This window comes from Diadema antillarum, unplaced genomic scaffold (assembly GCF_040938485.1).
Source record: "Diadema antillarum isolate AM-2024a unplaced genomic scaffold, OU_Dant_1.0 seq00000599_RagTag, whole genome shotgun sequence".
Lineage (NCBI taxonomy): Eukaryota > Metazoa > Echinodermata > Echinoidea > Diadematoida > Diadematidae > Diadema > Diadema antillarum.
Window position 1 is genome coordinate 202,812 of NW_027271529.1, and position 10,390 is coordinate 213,201.

The 10,390-nt window shown below is 38.9% G+C and overlaps 1 protein-coding gene across 1 annotated transcript; it reads right to left on the reverse strand.

The window, feature by feature from the left end:
* Positions 1–573: 573 nt before the first annotated feature.
* On the reverse strand, positions 574–10,141 carry LOC139735814 (angio-associated migratory cell protein-like). Its single transcript, XM_071646563.1, has 11 exons — positions 10,039–10,141; positions 9,042–9,194; positions 7,986–8,105; positions 6,908–7,047; positions 6,044–6,188; positions 4,878–4,961; positions 4,270–4,385; positions 3,662–3,744; positions 2,709–2,799; positions 1,686–1,840; positions 574–649 (listed from the first exon to the last, which is right to left on the reverse strand). Exons 1-11 carry the CDS (start codon positions 10,139–10,141, stop codon positions 574–576), a joined length of 1,266 nt encoding a protein of 421 aa, XP_071502664.1.
* Between the last annotated feature and the right edge of the window lie 249 nt (positions 10,142–10,390).

Below are 10,390 nucleotides of genomic sequence, written 5' to 3' on the forward strand. Positions count from 1 at the left end.
ATGTGTATGTGTATGTGTATGTGTATGTGTATGTGTATGTGTATGTGTATGTGTATGTGTATGTGTATGTGTATGTGTGTGTGTATGTGTGTGTGTATGTGTATGTGTATGTGTGTGTTGATGATTGTGTGTGTTGATGATTGTGTGTGTGTATGTATACTGTATGTGTGTTTGGTGTTTTTTAGTGTGTGTGTATGTATGTGTGCTTGGTGGTTTTTTTTGTGTGTGTATGTATGAGTGTTTGGTGGGGTTTTTTTTGTGTGTGTATGTATGAGTGTTTGGTGGTTTTTTTTGTGTGTGTATGTATGCACCCATAAGAGTGTGTGTTTGTGAGTGTGTGTGTGGTTTCAGTCATGAAGTAGGACTCAGTACACAACAATGCTTATCCTGTCATCACCATGGTCTCATTTGCCATAGAATTCTTCATTTCTGCACGACAACTCCAGCACTTCTCCTAAAGTCCACTGCACATATCAAACACCATCATCACTGGTCCATTGAGTTACAGAGTCACATGGGTTTTCCAAGTCCCTTCAGAAGACAAAGATGGCGGTGTTGATGATCCATTTGTGATTATCTGTCAGGTTGTTGGACTTTGAAAACTCTCGCCGACGTGTCTCCGGACGCCGTCACCACTGTGTTACCATCCCTGCGAAACAATTGGAATGGAACAAGAAACATCATAATATGTATTTATGCCGAATATTTCTTAACGTTTTTATTTTCATGAATTTGTGAGTCAGGTGCTATTCACAAATTAAAAAAACAAACAAAAATATTGACTCTGTTCCCGACAAGAATTTGATGTGCACACACATATTTCTCTGTTCAGCACCGTACTCCACGATCGCGAATTTAACCACTCACAAAATTGTTGGGAAGTCCCAATTCACGAAAAGTTTCACTCACCAGACATACGGTGTATACAGTATGTTATGACTGCAGGGTGGGAACATATGGGATGTTCCATCCAAAGGGTTTGAAATGTTACTGAGGGAATTACAACCTTCCTGACAGAGCATTTCACACTGCAAGGTGTAAATATGCTGTTCCTGACGAGAGATTTATCATCTGTTAGATCATATTTGTGTAAATTCAAAGTAATCTGAGTTTTTGAGCAGAGTCACCTCTTGTGACTCTACATACCATGTTTTGTGTACCTCTACACTACATTCAAATAAATAGTCTAGTAGAAGAGATGAGTTAAGCTACATTGTATCTGACAGAACAGTTGCAAACAGGAAAACTGACCAGAAATGAACATTATTCATTAGTGGAAAATTGAGCAAAGAAAATGGGATTCCATCGCGATTCGAACGCGAGACCTCCGGATGCTAGCCCGGTGCTCTACTGACTGAGCTATAGAAAGCCCTAGTTCAGTGTTCGTCCCAGAAACCCTAAATTCTCAATGCTCGAATGGTCAGAATCCCATTTTCTTTGCTCAATTTTCCACTGACAGAACAGTTGGTACATTTGGGAAATCATGGCAAATTTTTAGTCTTGGGTACCCACCCAATGCAATATCAAACATGCTGATAAAATGCAGGATCTGAACATGCATCGCATGTTTACAATTTCAGAATGAACAAAGGTAAAGTACACATATATCTCACAGAATGATGAAACTGGTGAAGTATACGACTTAAAACAAACAAACAAACAAACAAACAAACAAAAAAACTGACCTGCTTATGGCCAGATCCAGAATCTCCCCTTGGTGTCCGACCCACGAGGAGACTAACTGAGCTGATCGGCTGTCCCAAAGCTTCACCGCTCCATCCAGACCGGCGGTGAAAACCATAGGACTCTCTGGGTCCCACTTCAGGCGGACAATGCCAGCCTGGTAGTGGGAAAGGGGCAAGTACGGGGGAGGGGGTGCGGTTGGGTGGTAAGGAGAATAAATTACTGTTGATAAAAGTATCCAAAACATATTATCTAGCCATCACATTGACATTTGGATGAAGAATGTACAATTACACGGTATCATAATCATCAATACTATCATTCAGTGCTCATCAATAATATCATTATTCAGTTGCGTCTGTAAATGTGACACAGCTTTCACATTATACCACAAGAGTGCATTTGGTATTGGCAATAAAGCACAACATCCTGAATGTGTGTGGTTTTTTTTGGGTTTTTTTGTTTTCTTTTTTAGCGGGGGGGGGGGGGGGGGGGGGGTGGGCTGGTTAAATGCATTAAGCTGTGAATCACACCATACATCACACTCAAACAAACACTGAACAGAAGGTTATCGAATCCTTGCATTCCAAAAAAAAAAAAAATCATTTGTACCCTCCTGCTTTGGAAAAATGCATATTCTGGTACAGACACTTGTGACGATTCTCTCAAGTTAATGTCATGTCATCTCATTAATCTCTCTTTCTTTCTGAGCACGTCTTCAGCAATCTTCTTTCCGTCCTGCAGCCCAGTGTTTGTTTCCATTCTCAAACGCTCAAGAGAAACCATGAGAAGGTTGCTGACTTGTCTGTCCAATCCCTGTGACGAATGGTTGGTGAATTTGATTCTACGAAAGTTATCGATCATAGCAGGGTATGTCCATAAATACATTCTGTCCCTTTAGCTGGAATGATTTTTCAAGTCAATCTTATGCCCTATGGAACTGGTTACCATGGCGACATTTGTGTTGAAATAACATCACTGTGGTACACTTTCTCTCTCTCATGACATTTTGGTGACATACCCACCTCATGGTGACACTTATGCCGGAGTTTCTGGGTAGGGATGTCCCAGATGCTCAGAATTCCATTCAAGGAGCCAATGGCTGCCATGGACTGGCTGGAAAATGTTGTGAAAGGAAGGGCAAAAAAGTTATTGGGTCTTTTCTTCCAATGACAGAGTGGGAAAATAAAATGAAATTTACAGGAGTTTCAGAGAGAGAAAACAAGTCAAATTAGAATCCCAACATTCATATTCCCATGCTGAACTTATGGCTGTAAAATGACATTTTGAGCAAAATTTTATGATCTCAGCTCCTAAGATTGAACCTTTCACCCTGGTCAAGCAATACAAGTAACTGTGTACTTCTATCCTTCCTACAAAATTACATAACCACTTTATCAAGTTATCAATTGAAAAAACAAAAGCAAGTTCAGTCAAAATTGCCACCATGACCTATGAACTCAAGGGATTTTTGCCTAAAATTTCTAAAATTTTATCTACACATCTCCATGTCATGTAATGAACCTGGACCAATTACGCCATTATCTTTTCCCTTTAATTCCTGGAATCACGTTGACAGAGTCTGGGTCGCTCAGGCATGTTGACAGGCAATGAGGTGAAAACACACATGCCTCTGAAACCCATCAGGGATGGACGTGTTACATACAGATACATATCAAAAGCATTCCTTCACTCCACTGTTTTACACTGACCAGAGAACTGAGTCAGAATGATTATATTCGGCACTCCCATTACAACAAAAACACAGATATATATATTTAAAAACAAAACCAAACAAACAAACAAATTGTTACAACAAAGTGAAAATTCAGGTCCTAAAATTATCATTATTACTGTCTATGGTTCAAAATTCCCTTTGGTTATAATAAAATTTCGATGTAAAAAAGAAGGAGAAAATTGCCAGTCCTGAGGACTTTGTAATAATCGAAAGGCCTTAGCATGTTTAACATCAACTCACCTGGGGGAGATACCCACTGATTCCACCGAGTTTGTTTCTCCAATATCTTCATTGACTGGCCCAGCGGTAAATGTCGCTAAAACCTGAAAAAAATTTGGTGCAAAGATTGTATTGCTGACATCTGAAAACCAACCAGCCAACAACAAGAAAATGGCACAAAGATTATACACTATTCAAACTAAAAAGCATATGAAAGGAAACACTGCCATTCACCACGAAATGTAATATAGATGTTGAAAATATTGAAAATGCTGAAAGTAGATGTGCATTTCTCATAATGCCGATTGCAGAATATGCATATGGCATATCGGTGTTTCAGCCACTTGTGACATTGTCTTACAGGTCCAGGACCTGATTAATGACATATTTATGCTTGTGTACAATATGACATACGCAATATGTGGTACAGTGCACTCCCATTGTAACGAGCATGGTTATAACAAAATTCTTGTTACAACAAAACAAAATTTCGGGTCCAAAAATGATTATCTTTATATCTTTAGGCACTATACTGTTCGGTTATAACATTTCTTGATTTTATGAAAGAAAACTGTCGGTACAGAGGACTTCATCACTACGGGAGTACACTGTATAAAAAAGTTGAATACCTTTCCTGTTCCGCTATTTAGAAGCTTGGACGATCCATCCACCGCACCCGTCAGTACTAAGTTGTTGTCATGGTGACAATCTAATGTCGTCACTCCTCCCTCATGACCACTCCCACCTAGTGATGGCATCAAGGGAAGCAAATTGGATCACTTTTGTGAAAAATCGTTCCTTGCATACTACTGGATATTCACATTACAATGATGGTTACATGTAAATAAGAAGTCAGTTGTTAGAACGAAGCTAATCAAGACATCACTATGAATTCCTGACAAAATTTCGCATTCTCCCTCTTTCTCCTTGAGTTATATCTGTGATCATTAGATATTTTCATTGTACATAATGTGAGATTATTTCTATTTGAAGCATCTGATCAAGCTAATTTAGTTTCATACAATGGCATTTATATCATCTACATAGCCATATACAAAATAAAGTATATGTATGGTAGTGCCCACAAGATGACAAAATACAGATAAGCTAATAACTTTCAAGTAATTATATCTTCTTCTTTTTTTGGGGGGGGGGGTGGTGGGGGGAGACATCTGCCAAACTGTGCAAACATTTGGGGAGAATTCTCCTCAAAAGGGGATGCTAAGTGGCCTCTGACCTTTGAAGTGGTGGATGGCCGTTGCCTGCTTGAGGTCCCAAACCTTGACTGTACCGTCTTCATAGCCAGCACAGCATCTCTTTCCTGTATGGACAAACACAAGTGTGATAACACATTCCATGTACAGACAATCAGTTCTAGTTGCTCAGAAGTGATCTATCACCCTATTCAGGTGAGAGCAAAGAGCTTAAAGGACAAGTTCACCTTCATAAACATAAGGATTGAGAGAATGTAGCAATATTAGTAGAACACATCATTGAAAATTTGAGGAAAATCAGACAATCCGTTCAAAAGTTATGATTTTTTGAAGTTTTTGTGCAGTACCCGCTGGATGAGAAGACTACTGCAGTGTATGAATAACTTAGATGTCACATGCGTACAACAATATAAGGAAAATATAAAGAGAATTTCACAAAATTCCATCTTTTGAAAAAAGTACACATTCCCCTGACTCGTTACCGATACATGTTATGGGTAATATTATTCCCCCTGCCCTTAGAAAGAGGCAAGTCAGTTGCTCTTTTATTATGCGAAAAAAGTGAAAATATGTTGAATTTTCTTTTATATTTTCTTTATACTGTTGTACGCATATGACTCACAAGCTGTAGTAGTCTCCTCATCCAGCGGTTCCAACACAAAAATTTAAAAAATTCATAACTTTTGCATCGATTGTCCAATTTTCCTCAAACTTTCACTGATGTGTTCTACTAATATTGTTGCATTTTCTCAATCCTTATGTTTATGAAGGTGAACTTGTCCTTTAAACAATACACTTCAATCTTTTTTTCCCCCAGTATTTGTCTTCTTTCTAAAGTTTTTACATGACTTTGAATTTAAGTATCTGGATGGAGTACACAGACATGTTTGACTATTTGCAAGCAAATATCAAGACATAAATACAAATGCATTTGTGAAATATTGTATAAATTGTTATATCTGGGCTCTGTTTTATCAAAAGTTGTTAGGTAAAAATTCCCTTACCACACAGGCTGCCATAGACATATGATTGAAATCAACTATACAATCAATTACAACTCTTCATAAAACAGGGCCCTGGTCCTTCTAAAAGAGAAATTCATTGCCCCAGTGGTACCTTTCAAACCTTTTGCTAATGACTGAGAGTGCTCAGCAACAATAGGACTGATGAGAGAGATGTTGAGCCTTACCATCTGGGAACAATTTGCCACATGTGGTCTGGCAGCCGTGCCCCTGCATCATCTTGCAGTCACCAGAGGGAACCTTCCACATCCAAATGTCTCCGTCCACAGTCCCACCCAGCAGAACAGGTGCACTGCTATGCCATGTGAGCCACTGACAAACAAAAACAAAACAAAGACAAAAACAAAAAGAAAAGAAAAAATTGCTACGCTTTATTTCTTTGGTGGTTTAACAATCCAGGAAGAATACAATAACAACAACAACAACAACAAAAACACTGAGAAACTCTATACATTGCAAACAAATTTTTCACACTTTCTCATAGATTATCAAGTTGCCATATTATATTGCACAATCGCACTATCACTTTTATGTACTTGATTTCGCTTACAAAAGAATCCATGACATTAATATGTTCTACAGACTTCTGATTCCTATCCAGGAGGAAATTACAAGACATCTAATATTTCTCTATTTAATGAATTATCAATTGCTCCCTTATGCATTAACTAATCAAATGATAACTGAATTCATTTATACATTCATTCATACATTCATTTATTGGCCTAGGCCTAGAACACATTATTATTTTTTAAACACTTTACATGTAGAGACCCATACACCACAGATTTGAGGACAGATGACATCTATTCAAATAAACTAGTACCGTACGGTTAATTCACTGCTTCATTAAAATCTTCCTTGCGTTCATGGTTCTATGATCAGATAATTTTTTTAATTTTTTAAAGGATTTTCTTTCTACATTTCCACTTCTTTAGGATGGCAGCTACAATGCAACTTCATCTTATCTTACGCTTTTTGGTTTTGTGAAGGAAAGGGGACAAATGGTAAAGAGAGATTTGTGAGTTTACCTCTAAGTCCGAGCACTCATAGCTCCAGATCTCGTCCTTGGCGGACACCTTCCACACCTTGATGAGCCCACTCATGTCGCCCGTGGCAACCAGCTCTCCGTCATGGCTGAAACAGACGCAGGTCACCGAGTCGTTGTGGCCTGCAGCAGAAAAGGAAGATAAGTAATAGTGTGCATATGACTAACAGTAAGAGAGAGAAATTAATCCAGTATCCACACTCCTAAAACTTAACTGGGAGTGTAGCCCTCAATCTTTGATACCAGTAACTCGCCAGTCTATGACTTTCCCAATTAAGGAAGGATTTTAACCCGTAGAAGACTAATCAAAAGAATACTCGGGCAGATGCCTATAGGAAACATGTGTTATAGCATAATCAGCTCATCTAAACATGCTAAAGGTGCGTAGACCTGGTAGTTGCTGGGGCGCTGTTGGATGATAGTGCCGATCACCATTAGCACTGATACGAAGATTGTTGAAGTTGAGCTGTCATCAAGAGGAAAAGCGCATAGGTTTTGCTAGGTAACATTGCCTTCATTGTCTTCCCTGCGCATCAAGCAGACTGCAGTGATGCCAGGGTGCGTGCTTCTGTGCTTCTTAGTGTGACGTCACAGAAGAAATTTGCTAAAGCTGTCATCATCTGCCGAATCATGAGCCAAACTGTGATCGGACCACTGACTACAGTGGATTGGACTTCTTCGGACTCATGGAAATGGGTCAAAACGCAAATGCTAAAGAGGAGAGGATAGCATAGGTCTCTGTAGGAAACTTGCGCCGTGCGCCCGCGTATGCATTCGACTAAACCACCGGGTCTATGTGCCTTTAACACAAACAGATGCACTGGTAATTTGAGGGTGATGAAATGCAATATGTTTAAATAACAAACATATGGAAGCTTGACTCATAGCGTCTAGGAAAAAAGAAAATCTGCAACATAATGGATTAGGAAGTCATTCGGGTGTATGATGAAACATACTTTGGCTGCCTTGCAAGCTACCATCAGCCAATTTGATTTATCAAAGGGACATTTTTGTTTCTCCTAGTCAGGCTAGCAAAACAGGTGCACTCTCTCAGATCTCACCCGTGCATTCCAGGACCGACTCGCCGTCCGTGGTGCTCCAGATGTAGGCCTTGTCGTCTTCACCCCCCGTGACTGCCAGCATGCCCCCCGCTGGATGGATGTCGCAGCAGAACACCGAACCTGGAGTGCGATGAAAGGAGTGCTGGCAGTGACAGCTGGCATCCTTGCACACAAGTACCTGCAATCACCTTTAACTCTACTGCACTTCAAGCCTTTACAAATGGCTGCTTTGTGCTGGACTACAAATGCATACCTACTTTGCTGGTGATTGCCTTGGGAGTGAGCTTCAATACAAATCAACAAAGTGATATGCCTTCAAAGAAATGATTTGATTTATAAAATGACTTGGGTAAAATATGGAGTGCAAAGGGTCTGATATATTTTAGATAATAATAAGTACAGAAGGTGTAGTATTTGGACTGAAAGCCTAATTTTTCAAACTTGATTTTCCTGGTACAGTTGAACCTCTCTTATCCGGCCTCCCTTTATCTGGATCTCTCTATTATACGGACGCAATCTCGCCGTGATTTTTTTTTTTTTTTTTAATAATTACGGGAGGAAAGGGGGATTCCCAACTCCTTGAGAACTCCTACACAAACACACATGAATTACATATTACTTCCAACATGATTAACATACATTACATCAAATTTCCTTCCAAATTGCTTACCTTCAGACATTTTAACATCCCCAAACATCCCCAAATGTAACAATGAAAGGTGGTACTACAATGGGCTACATCAGTACATGTGTATACAATGTACATGTATAAAGTATTGAGTCTCCTGTATCCGGCCAAATCCCTTATCCGGATGAGCCCCGGTCCCGACTTGTCCGGATACGAGCGGTTCAACTGTAATTCAAAGCTCTTAGTAGTATATTACAGAGTAAAATTATTAGGTACTCAGCTTTCCCCTCAAAACTGACATATCTGCTATCAAATGGCCATTTATACATTTTTGCTTAGAATGTGTGAACAGATACTATCCCTCCTTCTTAACTAGTGGTACTTATGCAAATGATGAGAAACTATGACAAGAATCCAATGACACTGACCAGAATGGCTTTCAAACTTCGCTACTGCATCATCCCTGGCGTTAGCCTCTGAATCTCCTTCTGTGGCTTCAGTCCCTTCCGCATCGTCATCCTCCTCATTCTCCCCGTCGTAGTCGTAGAAGTCCATGTCACCCATTTCTTCTGCTATCAAGTCTACAGGGAAACCATCACATGCATGGATTCTGATTAGTAGAATGCCTATTGATGATGGCCGTAAACACTTTAATGTTGTGACATGATAGAATTGTGACCACAATTTCAACAATCTACAACGCTCTACACTTTACCCTAACCCAAAGGCAAATTTATGTGCAATCACGCACTTGAAGACAGTGTCTGAAGCAAAATTATATCAAGAAAATTACTAGGGAACTACTGAAGAGAAAACATTTTATCTTGAAATATATTTTGGAAGTCAATATCACAACATGATTTTATAAAAATATACACATGTATTTATGTGTATGGCAGTTGTATTCCTACATCATTATATGCATGATCTGTTATCACTTCAAGCTAATATAATTACTTTGCTGACTATAGTTTTCATTTCAATATTTGAAGGGAGCTACTTTGAATCTAAACAGGTGGACAAAATTTGATCAGGATGACATGACTGAAAAAGCAAATGAAAGAATCTTCAAATTGGGATCTTGGATCTTTTTTGTTTTCATCATTAAGAGCATCAATGCTACCACTAGACATCTCATACAAAGGTTTTAATTGATTTTTTTTAAAGGTAGTTTGAAATTCAGGAAAGGAACTTTTCTCTCGCTAGTCCAATTCTTACAATGACCTGCAGACAAGAATGCAACATGGTCGTAATCTCGGCCATTTATGCCATTTCGAGGTTGGTTTTCTCTCATTTAGACATGCATTATGAAACAGATATTATGTGCACACAAGTAAATACCATGTAAAAGTGTACATATACATATATGTTTATATTCTTTGTCAATACCATAGGTCAGTTTTGGGTTGAAAAGAAAATACCAACCAGCTGGCATGCTTCCATCATCTTCTATGATTTCTACTTCTTCATCTTCTTCTTGCTGGTCATTTTGATTTGGATCCAACTCTTCATTATGATTAGGATCCATCCTTTATAGTATCTGTATAAGACAGAGAGAGAGAGAGAGAGAGAGAGAGAGAGAGAGAAAGAGAGAAAGAAAGAAAACACAGTAAAATTTAAAGGCATTCCATGTAATGACTTAAATTTGTAGAAATTGTTTTCTACTTGGTGTCTCATACAGTCTCAAACTTAGCAATCCTGGTCTTAGAGGGATAAATGATTCTAGGTGACTTACCTCAGTTCAGACCTTCTCATGCACAAAGTATTAAGAGTATTA

Excerpts from the sequence above, each read along its gene's own strand:
- LOC139735814 (XM_071646563.1), bottom strand. The coding sequence starts at position 10,141 with ATGGATCCTAATCATAATGAAGAGTTGGATCCAAATCAAAATGACCAG. Across the intron at positions 3,745-4,269 it reads TAAATAGCGGAACAGGAAAG|GTTTTAGCGACATTTACCGC; the intron begins GTATTCAACTTT and ends AATTTTTTTCAG. Across the intron at positions 2,800-3,661 it reads TCAGTGGGTATCTCCCCCAG|CCAGTCCATGGCAGCCATTG; the intron begins GTGAGTTGATGT and ends AACATTTTCCAG.